General features: G+C 54.0%; 1 protein-coding gene across 1 annotated transcript in view; it reads right to left on the bottom strand.

Moving 5' to 3' along the window:
• Nucleotides 1–2,167, bottom strand: part of SEPTIN9 (septin 9) — a 151,597-nt gene extending 149,430 nt beyond the window's left edge. The window contains exon 1 of the mRNA XM_036110441.2: nucleotides 2,134–2,167. Coding sequence (XP_035966334.1) covers nucleotides 2,134–2,152 — 19 coding nt within the window. The 5' untranslated portion in view covers nucleotides 2,153–2,167. The remainder of the gene's footprint in view (nucleotides 1–2,133) is intronic.
• Between the last annotated feature and the right edge of the window lie 13,976 nt (nucleotides 2,168–16,143).

Raw genomic sequence — 16,143 nt, 5'->3', positions numbered from 1 at the left:
GGATTTTCAGCCCTGGGGTGGGGGGTTAACACTGTTTGGGTTCTCCTTAATTTCATAGCATTGATGCTACCTAGGGGTCAGTCTGACTTCTGCAGAGCACCCCTCTGAACAGGGCGCACCGAGAGAACTGGGGCAGGCTCAGAATGAGGCCAAGAGGCCAGCCCGCCCCTGGGCCAGGCCCCTCCAGCCCAATCCCATACAACTGCAACAGAGTGACCCAGCCCGCCTTGGACCACTGCCAGCAGGGGAACAAACTGGAAGTGGTCCAAGCCCTCCCTGCTCCCATCCTCCAGGGCCCCGCCCCGTTAGGTAAACACAGGAGCCATGGAGGCTGCCTTTACAAGAGCTAGTTCCTACTCACCCCATAAACCCTACTTCCATTTATTACACAAAGCTTCATCTTTCTTTTTTTAATTTACCTGGGGGGGAGGGGGAGAAGGCCTGGAGGAGAGGAGCCCAAGCCTGCTTCAGGGGCCCTCTGGCATCCACGGAGGTCTCAAAGTCTCCCCAGGAAAATGCCAAGGACCTATGACCCGGCAGGACCCGTATCGCCCCCACTGTCCAGACCCACCAGCAGGAGGTGAAGCACAAGGAGCCTAGGGCGGGAGCCAACACAGGTCCCTGGGATGCACTGGGCTAGCGATCCAAGGGAGAGGGCCGCACACGGCCGCAATGCCCACAACCATCTCAAGTATTTGGAGCATGCTGGGGAGGAAGGGAGGCCGAGTGCCAAATCCCAGCATATGCCACCTGGAAGCCCCCCCCCCATTACATCAACGCGCCCACGCTCCCAAGATAGAGCTGTGCTGCGGGTGTCTGAAGGGCCGTGCTGTTTGCAACAAGGGGGTAAAAGTTGAAATTCTAAGCCACTGACCCAGAAGAGTATTTTAAAGGAAGTTCTGAGTAACCCCCTTTGAGACAAGTTATTCTTTATTACTCATTTCAGTTCCTGAATATGGAAAGCAGGAGACTGAGAAATGGCCCAAAGGCAGGGGGGTGGCCCGAATGGCCTCTTCAGCTCCAACTAAGTCCCATGATGCTGTCCTCTTTATCAGTAAAAATCAGTTCATGAGTCCTTGGCAGAAAACTTCATGTCCAAATAGATTAAGGGGAGGAACACAGTTTGCAAGGTGAGCAAAAGAGGAGATGCTACTTATTATTTGAGAACTGAGGACAACGGATCCTCCCAGGATCCTTTGGTGGGGGGGGGGGACCACAAAGAAAAGACAAGAAAAGAAAAGAGAAAGAAAGAAAGAGAGAGAGAGAGAGAGAGAGAGATCTGGGTTACCCTTGTCTGCCCTTCCATGCTCGTGGCCTCAGTTGGCCCATCTGTGAAATGGAACTTCAGAGTGATGCGAGCCAGTGAGGCCTCCCCCACGTGTGTGAGGTTAGACCTGCCGGTGGAGTTAGGATGCCAGCACCCGGGGGTGGGGGACGCACTCTGAGACCCACCGGATGAACCCGCGGTACTAAGCCCGGGCCTTGCTGGGTGGTCCCATTTGGCGAACCTCCCAAGCTCCACCGGGTAGAGGGGTAACAAACAGTTCATCTGAAGAAAGGATGCTGCGGCCTGGACCACCAGCAGCCCTGGAGGCTGAGCCCCAGGAAATCCTCCACCCCACGACCCCCTGCACACACACACAGACGCGCACGCCGGGACCCGCGGGCGGCGCCTGGAGGGTCGGACGCAAGGGGCAAGGAGGGCGAGCAGGAAGTACGGCCAGCCCAGGGCCGCGGCCCCCACGGCGGCCCCTCCACACACCTGAGCGAGCAGTGGCTGACGGCGGCGGGGACCCTGGGCGAGGTCGGGAGCGGGGCCAGCCGTGACAGGGGTCAGAGGCCTCAGCGCCAGGACTCCCCCCACCCGCCCCTGCCCCCGCCCCCCTCACGGGTGGTCCCGACCCGCGCGCAGGCCCCGCGGCCTGGGAGCAAAGGGCAGCTCCGAGTCCGTCGAGGGGCTCACGGCCTGGGGGACCCTGGATCCGGGTCCGCGGCGGGGGCTGCGAACACGGGCCGGGCGCGAACGCCCCACGCGCGGGAGCTGCGCCGTCCCCACCCGCCACCGCCTCGGCTCAGGTAAGAAGGGCTCGTCCCGGGACACCGACCCCTCCCCGCTCCGGCCGCGGCGCCCACCTGAGTACGACTTCTTCATGGTGCCGCCGCGGCCGCCGCTCCCAGGAAAGTGGCGGCGAGGCCCCGGGGCGCGGGCTCCCGGGTCGCTAATCCCGGGCCCGGAGAGCGCGGGGTGGGGCGGGAGGAGGGGCGGCCCCGTCCCGCCCCCGGCCCCGCCCCCGCCCGTGGAGGTGCGCGCCCGGCCCCGCCCCGCGCTGCACCTGGCGCGGCCCTGCGGCCCCGGCTCCGCACCCCTACGCAGCACGTCCGAGGGTGGGGACGCCTCGTGGCCCGCGCCGGCCTGCGCCGCCCACCCCCTACCCCCACCCGCCAGCGCGAAGGGCTGGGCCCGGGGCGTCGCAGCTCCTTCCGTGTCTCGAGTCCGGGCGCGGGGGCCCAGGTGACCGCGGGGGAAGGAGGGAGCGCGGGGAGCGGCCGCGCGCTCAGGCCGAGGGGCGAGGTGGTGGCACAGCGGGCCTGCCCCCCGGGGGGTGGGCGGCAGAGCCGGACTCCAGTTTAGTTGCCCAGGGCAGGGCAGGGTGGGCCGGGTACCTGTCTCTCTACCTGTCTAGTAGTCAAAAGAACAGACTGCCTCGACTCCTCTGATGAGCGGGGGCCTCAGTTTCCACATCTGTAAAATGGGCGCATTGTATCAGCTCATTTCTGTTCCATCTGAGAAACATTGATCCGCTCTGTTCCAGGTACTGTGCGCGGCTCTGAAGAGCAGACGCAGGGGGACACTCGGCTTTCCAACCCGTGTAGTACAGGCAGTGATGAGAGTGTGCATTCCCTGGCAAAAGTTGTCCAGAGTCTCTCTGCTTTTGTATCCTTAAGGAAATTTTCCGTAATAAAACTTTTTTTTTTTAACATACAGGAAGAAAGTGAAGCGTTTTGTCTAGAGGATGATGCCAGAGTTGTATTAAGGTGGTGCCAATTCAAGGTTTTAAAGAATGAGTAGGAATCTGCCAGGTAGCCAAGGTTTGGGGAGGCAGGCTGTTCCAGGTAGAGGGAAGGGCATGGCGGAGCCCGAGGCGCGATGTCTCACAAGCGCAGAGAGACGCACCCGGCCGGCCCTTCCAGATTTGCCAGCCCGGGCCCCCAGGTAAGACAGGAGTGGGGGAGGAGATCCACGCAAATTCTCAGTAAGGGCTCAGCGCTGCCTGCTCCTGGCCGCCATCCCAAACAGCACACAGGAGAAAGTAGGCTTAGCTTCATCAGCACTCTCTTCCCCTCTTCTCCTTTACTTTCCATGGGGGTCCAAGAAGAGTTTTTATTTCCTGCCAGGGAGTGGGAAACCCTTATGAATGAGAACTCGGGTACATGTGGCTCAGTGGGTGAGTCCTTCCCACCTGCTCCCCATCGTCAGAAATCTGTCCAGCCAGGTGACCTTCCCCAACCCCTGGTTAGAGTCAACTGGACCAGAGTAGACCCTGGACTCTGCCCGGGCCAACTTCCCACTCCTTATTTAGGGATGGTAGGCTGAGGCAGGGCAGGGGTGTGAAGGAGGTGAGCAGCCCCAGGCCTGGGGATATAGATGAATTATGAGCAGCTGTCAGTAGATTCTGGGATGGCCACACCCCCCACGACCCCCCCCCCCCAGTCGTCACTTGAACTAACACAACACCCCTAACTGCCATGTGTGCAAATTCTGCTCCGGTCAAGCTTTGTTCTGATTCAGCCAGAAGGCATGGTACGGCCCTGACACTGAGGCCTCTGGTTCCCAGAGCCCAACCACCTCTCAAGAGTCTGTCGAATTGTTGGCTTCGTTCATTTTATTTAGCTCACGTCAGAGATGCCCCGGTGCTCATCCATCCTCAGAGTAGATGCATCCTGGAGTCATGGAGGATGTTTTCTGTTGGGTTGGCCCCTCTCTCGACGCTCACCTTTCTGCCTGTGGGTCATAATTCACATGTACCTGGGCACCCAGGAACCAGGAACACCTGTGTTGTAGTGATTCAGGACATCTCACATTCCCAAGACTCTGAAGGAAGGATGAGAGGGAGGGAGGGAGGGAAGGAGGGGCAGTGAGGTATTCTATACAAGTGCATGGCTTTCAAGATGCATGAAGGTTGTTTAAGCACAAAAATTTTATTTTCATTCTTTTTATGGACACCCTCTAATAAAACGTATAACAAAATCACTTGCCTTAATAGAGTATACCAAACTTTCTCATGGCTCAAGATCATCTTAAATGACACCTTTAACAGTTATTGACTCATATAATGCTATGTTGCTTCTTCACGAAACGTCCCCAGGCCACTGTGCTGGCCACCTTTTAAAAATTTTTTTTCAACACTCAGCTCCCTCACCTATTGTGTGGCTTGTGACAAGCCATATGACGTCTCTGAGTCTCAGTTTCTGCTCCTATAAATGTAATGACAATGTCTTACATAGCTTGCGAGGCGGATGTATTGATTAGAAAAGCAACGTATGGGGACACCTAGGGGGCTAAGTTGATTAAGCGGCCGACTCCTGATTTCGGCTCAGGTCATGATCTCAGGGTCCTGGGATTGAGCCCTGCATCGGGCTCCCTGCTCAGTGGGGCGTCAGCTTCTCCCTCTCCCTCTGCCTCTCCCCCTCCCACTCGTGCACTCTCTCTCTCTCAAATAAATAAATAAAATGTTAAAAAAAAAAAAAAAGAAAAAAGAGTGCTATTGCCCTCTGGGGGACAGGAAGCCTTCACCAAGTGGTGGCAGAAAGCTTAGCAAAGCTGGTGTCTGCAGTGGTATAGAAAACAGACGGAAAGTGAGCTCGCGAACTTGATGATCTAGCTAAGGGGCTTTCCAGGGGGAGGCAGAAGGCTCTGCCTATAATAAAATGAGAAAGGAGAAAGATGAACCAAGAGCAAACGATATGAGTTTCAAGTGGAATTGCGAGGAAATGAGAAAAGCTGGAACTGTCTCTGCAGCCAGCAAAGGGTTCTCAAAGTAAGAAAGGGCCTCAGAACAAGGAAGTCCAGATGGGACTGTCAGATCCTTGGGGAAGACTTCAGGGAAAAATGTGCAACAAGAGTGAGCCGTGGGGGCGCCTGGGTGGCTCAGTCCGTTATGTGGCTGCCTTCGGCTCAGGTCATGATCCCAGGGTCTGGGATCGAGCCCCACATCGGGCTCCCTGCTCGGCGGAGAGCCTGCTTCTCCCTCTCCCTCTGTCTGCCACTCTGCCTGCTTGTGCTCTCTCTCTCTCTCTCTCTCTCTCTCTCTGTTAAAATAAATAAATAAAAATCTTTAAAAAAAAAAAAAAAGTGAGCCGTAATGTGAACTGTGGGCTTTAGTTATCATGTATTAATATTGGCCCATCAGTTGTGACAAATGTACCACTCCAATGCAAGATGTGAAGAAGAGGGAATGCTGGGGGCGGAGTGGGGGGCCGTGCGGGGCCCATGGGAACGCTCTGTGCCTTCTGCTTCCCTTTTCTCTAACCCTAAAACAACTCTTTACACACAAAGTCTATTCATTTTTTTAAAAGTTTTGTGGGTAGGGTCTTTAATGCAAGGAGCCGATTTTAAATGAACACATAGGCAGCCCCCAAGGTTTTAAAGGAATTAGGTTTGGACTAAATGGGATAAAGACGAGGCAAAATGAAAAAAGAGGCTTTTGGACTCTCAGCCTTTTAGAGGAGGAAGCAGGCTGAGAAAGCTATTCAGTTGCAAACTCTGTTTTCTTATGAAAGAGGAAGTGTGACTCAGAGAACAGCCCCAGGCAGGGGCGTAGGACTTGAGGAACCCTCCCCCGGAGACCCATCTGCACCAGGTGGCCTAGACTGGATCCTGCACCTGGAGTCTGGGCCCAAAGCACGTGGACCAGACGTCAGGGGTCTTGGGGGCGGGTGAGTGTACTTTGCATGTGGGAGCATGTGGGTTGCTGTGGCCCAAGGATGGGCCGTGTCAGAGCATATTTCCGAAAAACGGCCACGGCACTGTCTCCATCCCACTTCCACACTGTGACCTTAGTGTTCTTCCCTATGTCCCTCCCTTTGAATGTGGGAGAGCCTATTGTTTCATTATAACCCTTAAACTTGAGCCGCTCCAGACTTCTTTGTGATGAGGAAGCCAAGGCACAGAGTGTATCCGTTGACTACTGCTGTGTAACAAATTGTCACAAACTTAGTGGCTTAAAATGACACATGGTTAACATCGCATGGCTTCTGGGAGTCAGGAATATGTGCGTGGCTGGGCTGGGCTCGGGGCTGCACAGGGTCTCATAGATGGCAGTCCAGGGGCTGGCTGGGGCAGGGTCTCATCTGAAGGTTCAGTGAGGGAAGGATACACATCCAAGTTCATGTGGTTGTTGCCAGAACTGAGCTCCGTGGAGGCTCTTAAACTGAAGGCCTCAGTTTTGCACCAGCTAGAACTGAGCTCCTTGACACGTGGGACTCCCCGACTCAGCAACTTTTCCATCAAGGAAAGACGGTCTGCTGGAAAGATGGAAACCATGATCTCGTAATCTGATCACAGAGGTGGCCGCCCTGAATACCGGGAGGCAGGCAAGCTTTGGGACCATCGTAGAAGCGGCCTGCCCCAAGGAGGCCACAAGTGGAGATCTGGTCGGCAGTCCTGGTCTCTGGCTCTTCCCAGCCCAGGTGCCAGCGAGGTGAGCCTTCACGTGCTCCCCACACTGCACCTCCCACATCGTCTGCCGGCCTGAGACCCCCGGCCCCAGCCACCGCCCGTGCCCCCTGCCTCTGCTCACCTTTTCTTCTCTGTCTTCCGTCAACGTCTTGCTAGTCCTTTCCCTGGACATCCCACCCAGGTTTCCAGGCCCGAGTGGTCAGACTTGGCTCTGACAAGCCATCCGGGGGATTGCTCCTGTCCTCTGTCCTTAACTGGCCCCGGTCACACCAGGCGTGTGGCTATCTTTGCCTCTTCAGCTCGGCTCAGCATCTCTGCTGCTGACTGTTCTCTAACTTGTGCCGTCCCTGAGCCTGAACTTGTTAGATGACTGAGGCCTTGCTGCGTGCGCAGAGTTTATGGTGAAGGCGTGGCCACCCTGACACCCGCATGTGCACTGTGGGAGAGTGCGTTGCTCCCACCCGTCCGGAAAGCACTCTGGCAAATATGTGTCAGGAGCTTTATCCTCTTAATTACATTGTTTTTTCATTGGCTGATTCAACACATATTTCTTGATTACTCATTATGGCCCCTTCCCTCTAATGCTCCTAGTTGGGTCGGGAAAACAGACATTAACCAAACCGACATAGAAGAAGGTGCAGTCAGAGTATACACTAAAAGCTTCACATCTGGTCCGGGGTCAGGGAGGGCTTCTTATAGGAGGGGGGACTGGGCTGAGGCCAGAAAGATGAGCCAGGATTAACCAGGAAAAACGGAGGGGAAGGAGACGACAGGCAGAGAACAGCCTGTGCAAAGGCCCTGTGGTGCGAGGAAATGTGGTCCCTGCAAGGAACCAGAGGAGGACGAAGGAGGCTTGAGCCTAGAGAAGCTGGAGAGATGGTGGAGGAAGCAGGCCTTACTGGCACTTTAATGACTTGGACCTTTACCCTAAAAAAGAACGGGAGGTCATGGAAAGGTTCCAAGAGGGAGAAGTGGGGCTGGCATGAGCAGACTGGCACTCTGGAATAGCCGTCTAGACGGACTGCAAACGACAGGAGGAGGCCAGAGTCCAGGGGGAGCCTGAGGCAGTGTTCCAGGCTGGGACGATGATGGGGGTCGGGGCAGGGGGATGGTGAGATGCAAAGAGAGAAACTGCAGAGTATCAGAAAGGAGCCCCAGAGGGGCTCTTTTTTTTGTTTTTTTTCGCTTTTCTGTTTTTTTTAAGTTCTTTCTTTTTTTTTTTTTTTTTTTAAGATTTTATTTATTTATTTGACAGAGAGAGACACAGCGAGAGAGGGAACACAAGCAGGGGGAGTGGGAGAGGGAGAAGCAGGCTTCCCGCGGAGCAGGGAGCCCGACGCGGGGCTCGATCCCAGGACCCTGGGATCATGACCTAAGCTGAAGGCAGACGCTTAACGACTGAGCCACCCAGGCACCCCGTCAATAAGTTATTTTTAAAAAATGAGGGTTGCGGGCTGGGCTCAGTCGGTGGAGTGGAGCGTGCGACTCTGGATTTCGGGGTCGTCAGTTCGAGCTCCGCGTTGGGCACAGAGTTTACTTAAAAAACAAAAAGAAGGCTGCAAGGGCCGTAGGTACACAGAGATCTTGTCTAGAAAACAGAAAGATGACGCATATAGTAAAACATTAAAATATAGGAAATGTTACACCGGATGCTAACAGCAGTGCCTACCCGTCGTGGGATTATGGGTGGCTTGGTTTCTTCTTTGTATTTTTCTGTGTTTTCCATGATAAACGTATATTGCTCTCATCATCTGAGAAAACAGCCACCCACACCATGTATACACATACGGACAGGCTCCTATCAATGGGTATTCTTACCTGTGTGCGTAGACACCCGCGTTCGAGGTCGATGTTGGTATACTTTCACAGCTTTGTCTGGCCTTCGGATCTTTTACAATCAAACTCATCGTTATCAGGACCTCAAGCAGGGTTTTTTTACATTGGGGCAGTTTGGACTGCCGACTTTCAAAGTGACTTTAACCTTCATTTCAATGGGTGGTTTTCTCGTGAGCCCATTCTACGGAATACGGGACACGGAGTCCGAGGTCACCCAGGGCCCTCACGCTAGGATTTCCCTCCCCACGAAGCACGGCTTCTCCCGAGGCCACGAAAGCCAGCGCTGGGCCCCAAATCCTGAGAGTCCGAATCTGCCATTCTTGCAGGTGGGGCCTCAAACAGCGGCTGAGCCCCCTCGAGGGAGAGATCGGTCCTGGACTCATGCGAGTGCTTCCTCAGACAAGGCGCTTCCCTCCCTCGCCAGCAGCCTGAGGAAGGGTGGCCCTTCTGAAGGATTAACCTGGCACCTCGGATCCAGATAAGACCTCCACTTGCCGCCCCTCTCTCGGGAGCCCTTCTCGGGGCGCCGGGAGCAGCCACTGCCCATCTCCAGGACGCATTCCATGATGCTCTCAGGGTTCCTCGTTGTACGGAGAAGGGCTCTGAGGTCACAAAGCGTCCGCACTTACATCAAACAAAACTAACTGGGCAGCACTTTGCTGTAGGACTTCTCAGAGCCTTTAATGTGCTCGTAGATGCTGTGAGGCTCCAACAAGAGTTAGAGTACACAGCATTTCCCAAACTTGGGACACCAGGACTCTTTTGTTACAAGTGCCTTGCGGTTCCGCGGGACATTCTCTGGGCAAGGAGGCTTGTAGGAGGGCCGTGGGTCGGTGGGGGCAGGGAGGGCCACCCACCAGCCAGGGAAGTCCGCCAGGCTCCAACGTCAGCTACAAATGAAGGCTCCTCGACCCTGGGCCTGCTCTCCTTTGCCCTTGTCACTTCCTGCTGGCCTTGCCCACTCTTCCTGTCCCCTCCACTGCCCTTCGGGAGGAGGAGCCGGGATGAGCTTTCTGATGGGAAAACCACCAGGCCCTGGAGTGAGGCGGGAAAGGGACTGGCATCCTTGGCGACACGGCACCCGTGCTTTCGGCTCAGGGGCAGTGGGAATCCCCAGCAACGTGGAGAGGAAAGCCCGAGGCAAGCCCCCATTTGGAGCTCAGCCCTCTATTGGCCCAGGAGCACATCCCACCTCTGCGCCTCTGCTCGTGCCCCCCTGGGCCCCTAGCACACCCTCTGGCCCTGGAGCCCCTCTGCCTCCGTGGGGCTGTTCCCCCCGCCGGGAGGAGGTGCAGGGAGAAGCCAGACTCGTCTCTGTCCACTGGCCTCTCCCAGGGAGCTTTCAGAGCTCCCCACCAGGCCCGTTCCATCAGGAGGTCTGGCAGTGGAGCTTTCCAAAATGCTCCCTGGGCTCAAACCACCGGTCTGCTGGAGGGAAACCTGAGGTCTGGGTGGACAGCCCAGGGCCGCTAGGCATCAGCCCGATGAGCTTCTGCACAATCCTAAATCTCTGTGCCTCAGTTTCCTCACCTGTCCCGTGGGGATAACAACGCCTGCCCTGGGCTATTGTGGGGTTGGGGTAGAACAGTGGCGCTCCCCCATCCCCAGGTGGACGGTGAGTGAGTGAGGGCAGGAGTGGCCTTCCCTCCCTCAGGGCCGTGTGCAGGGGCGCTCCGTAAGCATCCGACAGCCGAGTGCTGGAACCAGAGCCCCACGCGGGACGCGCCGGGCTGGGAAAAGCCAAGTGTCTCCTCTTCTCATAAGAGCCATCGTGTTACAGTTCTCCAGAGTAAGTGAATCTTAATTTGCTTTCATTAAAAGCATAAATAAATATAGGGCCTGCCAGAGGATGCGGCTGCAGGTGCCACGGGTCACAGAGTGGGGGTGGGGCGGGCACACTCTGGTGCTCTTGGCACACTCGGCTCAGCCCTCATGCTCTGCAGGTGTCCCTCGGCGAAGTTGCAGGACCAAACACAGAATGTCCAGTGAGATTTGAACTTCCAGGTGAGCAGCAAATAATTTTTGTAGTATGACTATGTCCCATGTAGTATTTAAGACATAAAGGTATACTTTTAAAAAATTATTATCTGAAATTAGCATGTAACGGAGCATCCTATATTTTTACTTGCTAAATCTGGAGACTCTGGCCTCAGCCCCCGGACCTAGGCTGGCAGTCCTGGAGAGGAGCTTTAACCATCCCCCAGTCGGGGTTTCCAGACACCAGGCTGGGGGCTGGGGCCGTGCCCCCGACACGTGTTCCAGTCAGAAGCAAAATGAGACCAGTGAGAACAATGCAAAGAGGTGGGTTTCTTGTTTTTGTTTTTGTTCACCCTTTTCTCTTTTGTGAAAGCCTAAGATATTCAAAGGACTGGTCTTTCTTCTGAAATTTTCCTTTCCTGTGTAAATGCTCCCCACCCCCCACCCCCGCTCTCAGAGCTGTTCCCCGAATGTGGGGCCATGAGGCCTGGCTGTGCCCTCCCTGTTATGTCTCTTCCTAGCTGGGAACCTTGGAAAAAGCACTTAACCTCTCTGCTCTTTCACTTCCTTACGCATGGAATGGAGATCATGACCTCTCCAAGGCCACAGGCTTGCTCAGGATTGGACAGAGCCCACCCTGGTACATCCACATGCAGACGCTCGTCACGTGGCTCATTTAGGATGTGTGCACTTTGCCGTGTCATGCTGTAATTCAACAAAATAGTTTCTAAAAAAAATTCAGTTAGCAAAGAGGCTTCCAATAGAGAGAAGCTTACCCCATTTATCTTGCAAGGAGATATTATTACCTCCAACTTTGCAATGGGAACATGAATTTATTACCCATTGTCTGCACGCAGCTGCAGAGCCCGCCATTTTGGAGGGAAAAAGATGTGTAGCTGAGCTCACATTTGGGTCAGCTTGATGAGGTTGCATTTTTAAAAGTTAACCTTCAAACCCATTACATTCCGGGAAACTGAGAATTTACACTGGTTTTCTATTTTTAATGGATTTACAATAAAAGGAAATATTTAAAGCTTAAAAAAGTAGATGGCACTTTAAGTTCATTTTCCAAGTCATCTCATTTAGCAAAGGCAGATAAACTATAAAAAGAGAAATTTAAAAAACAGCCGGAAGAAAACCTAAGATCCATGGGGCGCCTGCGTGGCTCAGTCGGTTAAGTGTCTGCCTTCGGCTCAGGTCATGATCCCAGGGTCCTGGGATCAAATCCCGCATCGGGCTCCTTGCTAAGCAGGGAGCTTGCTTCTACCTCTCCCTCTCCCTCTGCTGCTCCCCCTGCTTGTGCTCTCTCTCTCCCAATCTGACAAATAAATAAAAATTTTAAAAAAAACTATTAAAAAAAAAACCTAAGATCCCCATCTCCATGTAACAGATACTGAAAGGAGACGGCGGAGTGTGGGGGGGGTGTTCTGGCTGGGGCTACGCCGTGGGGGGGTTGGGGCAGGGCTCCCAGCCGTGTGCCTGGACAAGTGGAAAGGAGCAACTATAGTTTCTGAGCCATGACACCCAGGGACTCAGCAGCTGGGTCCCCAGCATCCCCCCACAAGATGGGCACTCCGAGCCAACAACAAATGGCTTCATTGTTCTGCACTGGGGCCCCCAGCAGGCCAGGTGGAGGCAGCTAGATGATGGGGGATGGACGGAGAGGGGAAGAGATTGGAGAGACAGAAACATCGACTCAAGATGAACCTACAAACCTGATCCCCAAAACGGGCAAAGCTAATGCTGATAAAGACAATCCAGAAGATCAACCATGCAGATACAAAATCACTCCTGGTGAAGTGGAAATAATAGAGGAATCTGAAAATGATTTTCATACTATTTACTGATTGATTGAGAGAGAGTGAGCGCACGTGAGCAGGGCAGCAGGGCACAGGGAGAGGGAGAGAGAGAGTCCCAAGCAGGCTCCATGCTGAGACCCTGAGATCCTGACCTGAGCCGAAATCAAGAGTCAGATGCTTAACCGACTGAGCCACCCAGACGCCCCTGCAAATGGTTTTCAAATAAAAGTGTTTAGGAACATCAAAGAAAATAAAAAGTTATGAAAGCAAAACCAACTTAAATGAAACAGAACCGCACGGTCATGATAAAGAATCAACGGGCAATCCCAGAAATGAGAAGTTTCAAAGTTAAACCTCGACAGACAGAATATATGTTATTGGACACACTGAGGAATGAGGTAGCTGGCAGATATTGCCGAGAATGTGGCCCAGAAATAAACAAATGAAGCAGATAAGAACAAGAAGTTACAGGGCGCCTGGGTGGCTCAGTTGGTTAAGCGACTGCCTTCGGCTCAGGTCATGATCCTGGAGTCCCTGGATCGAGTCCCGCATCGGGCTCCCTGCTCGGCGGGGAGTCTGCTTCTCCCTCTGACCCTCCCCCCTCTCATGTACTCGCTCTCTCTCATTCTCTCTCTCTCAAATAAATAAAATCTTTAAAAAAAAAAAAAAAAAAAGAACAAGAAGTTACAGGTAAGAAATGCAGAGAGCGGATCAAGAAGTTCCAGAATATATCTCACAGGGGCTTCAGAAGAAGAAAATAGAAGAAATGATATAAAAAATAATGTTCTGAAACATAATTGCTGAAAGCTCTCAAAAACTAAAAAAGAAACGTGCTGTGCCAGATCAATAAACACCCACCCGTGATTAGAGACTTCATGGCGAACCTGCAGTACACATCCAAGGACACAGAAAAGTCGGAAATGCTACCAGAGACAATAAGATCACCCGTGGAGAAATGAGAATCCAGTAGGTTTCTTGTAGTCTGGGGCGATCCGTCCAATGGCCGAAGGAACCCAGCTGCCATTCTAGAATTCTAGAGCCAGCTAAGCTCTTCCTCAGCAGTGAGAACCAAGCACATTTCCAACATGCAAAGTCTAAGAAAGAGTTCCCTAACCACAAACCATCCCTGAAAATTTACCAAGGGTGAACTTTGGTAAGAAGAAAAGTCAAGCCAGGAGGGAAGAGAAGGCTGCAAGAAACGAGGGTGAACACAGGGGTGCCTGGGTGGCTCAGTCAGTTAAACGTCTGCCTTCGGCTCAGGTCATGATCCCAGGGTCCTGGGATCGAGTCCTGCTTTAGGCTCCCTGCTCAGCAGGGCATCTGCTTCTCCCTCTGCCTCTTCCTGCCACTCCCCCTGCTTGTGCTCTCTCTCTCTCTGTCAAATGAATAAATAAAATCTTTTTTAAAAAAGAAAATCTTAAAAAAAGAGAGAGAGTGCGGAAACCCTTCTCAGTTCCACAGAAGAGAGGAAGAGGACACAGAGACGTGATAAATAAAACCATAAAATCGAATGACAGAGGAAAGTCCAAATCAGCCAGTTATGTAGAATGATGTGAACAGGAAGGTTAATACACACAATTCTAGGTGTTGCTTACAGATATTTATACAAGTAAAAAAAAAAGTATAAAATTATAAATGCAAAGACATTAGGACAGCAGTTAGCTCTGGGGAAGGAGGAAGAATAGGGCCTCAGTGGGGACAGAGGGGACTTCAGTTCTGTGTATAAGCGTGTGTTGTTAACATCTACTGGGAGAGACGGAAGGAGGGTCTGAATCACATGTGGCAGGATGCTCTCCTTTCCTAGCACTAGGCGGCGTGAACAGGTGTTTGTTTTATGGCTCTCCATTTTTCTGATGCTTGAAATATTTCATTATTTTTTTAAGATTTATTTATTTATTTTAGAGAGAGAGAGAGAAAGTGAATGGGGCAAGGGGCAGAGGGAGAGGGAGAAAAATCCTCAAGCAGACTCCCTGCTGAGTGCAGGGCCCCATGAAGGGCTCGATCCCAGGACCCTGTGATCATGACCTGAGCAGAAATCAAGAGTCAGACGCTTAACCGACTGAGCCACCCGGGCGCCCCGGTATTTCACCTTTTCTGTGTACATTCAGGGGCCCCGAAATATACCCTCTTCCCTGAGTCCTACCTGTGCAATTCAGTGTCCCTTCCAGGCTCCAGTCTGGGGCCCGCGGGCCAATGTCCTTCCTGTCATGGCTCTTGGGAAGGGTATCCAGCAGGTGAGTGAAAAGTCGGGAAGATAGAATTGGGAACCACACACAGGAAGCCCACCTTTAAAAGGACCACAAAGACAGACCCCGCAGGGCGCCCCTTCTCCGCGGTCCCTAGACAGTCGGATGCCTTGAGAGAGTGGGGTGGTGGGGGCCGGGGCTGGGGGGTTAGTGTTTCATGGGGACAGAGTTCCAGCTGTGCAAGATGGAAGAGTTCTGGAGACAGATGGTGGTGAGGGCTACACAACAGCGTGAATGGACCTAACGCCCCAGAACAGGATGCTGAGAAGGGGGTGAGGCGGTAAATTTTGTGTTATGGTATTTTACCACAATAAAAAAAAAAAGGGACTCCGATTCACCGTCCATCGCTGTGAGCACTCGGAGGTGGCAAGCCCCATCCTCATCCCACACCAGCTTCCGTGGGTCCCAGGACGTCCTGCAAACTCTCCGACGGTGGGTCAGGACCCGCGCAGGGGGATGGATGCTCCTTCTGGATAGACAGAGATGGTCGTGGTGGCTGTCCTCAGTGGTGGTTCGTTTTCATAAATGCCCATTTAATGTTAAATGAGCTGAGATCTGCTTTCCCCCCACTCCCGAGTTTACCCCCCGTTTCCCCTTCCCGCCCCTGGGCGGCCCCTTCCAGCACCCGGGCAAACATGGGAATGCATCAGAGGCTGAAGGGCCCCAGAGGGACCAACCCGGGCAATCCTGTAACTGGACTAAATCCCCTTACCACCGTCCCCCAAGGCGGAACATTCCAACAGCCGCCAGAGAGCACCAGGGCTGCCGAAGAGCCCCTGCGTGGGGAGGATTTTCTGAGACCTTAATTTACACACCTTTTCCCTGTATTTCCCCAAACCTCGATTCTAAGGGGTCAGGGATTTGGGGCAGGGCGTGAAGCAGACACTGACACTGATGGAAGACAGCGTCCCCTCTTGCCTTTCAAGAAGAGTTCTGCTGGCTCCGTGTGTGTGTGTGTGTGTGTGTGTGTGTGTGTGTGTGTGTGTGGTGGGGGTGGGGGGCAGGTTGTGCAGGACGGAGGGGTGCCTTGAGAGAGAGCGGGAGAGAAACAGGAGACCCCGTGTGCGGCCAAGAGGATGGAGGTCGGTGGGAGGTCAGCAGGGGCTAGCCCGACACACCTGGAGGGAACCGCTGTAGGGTACCCTGGGAAGGTGGCCTGGGGTACTTGGGGATCCCTGTGCCCAGATGCAGAGCCAAGAGTCAGAAAGGACCCCGAGGTTGCCATGGTGGGCATCTCGGCGGGACCAAGGCAGAGCAGTGACCAGGGGCCCACCTGGGAGGCCTGGGACCTCGGCCCACCCCACGGTGGCAGTGACAGCAGGGGGGGGGCGGGAAGAGCAGGAATCCCGAATGACAGACAATTTCCTGTGAAAGCAAGCTGGGGGCTTGGGGTCAGCTCTGAAGACACTGAGGCAATGGGCTTGCTCTGGGCCTCCTGTGTTTGCGGGCTGAGGTTCAGCCCGCTCCCATGAGGCTCAGATGCAATCCCCAAACCCGGGATGGCCGCCTTCTTGCTGGGGCTCAGCTGCCGGCTTGGGGGGCTGCCGATCACTCGGCGCACTGTGGTTGCTCGGTGGGGGGGGCGGAGGCCGAGTGCGCAGGGGAC

This window comes from Halichoerus grypus, chromosome 2, assembly GCF_964656455.1.
Source record: "Halichoerus grypus chromosome 2, mHalGry1.hap1.1, whole genome shotgun sequence".
NCBI lineage: Eukaryota > Metazoa > Chordata > Mammalia > Carnivora > Phocidae > Halichoerus > Halichoerus grypus.
This window is presented reverse-complemented; position numbering and strand designations above follow the sequence as displayed.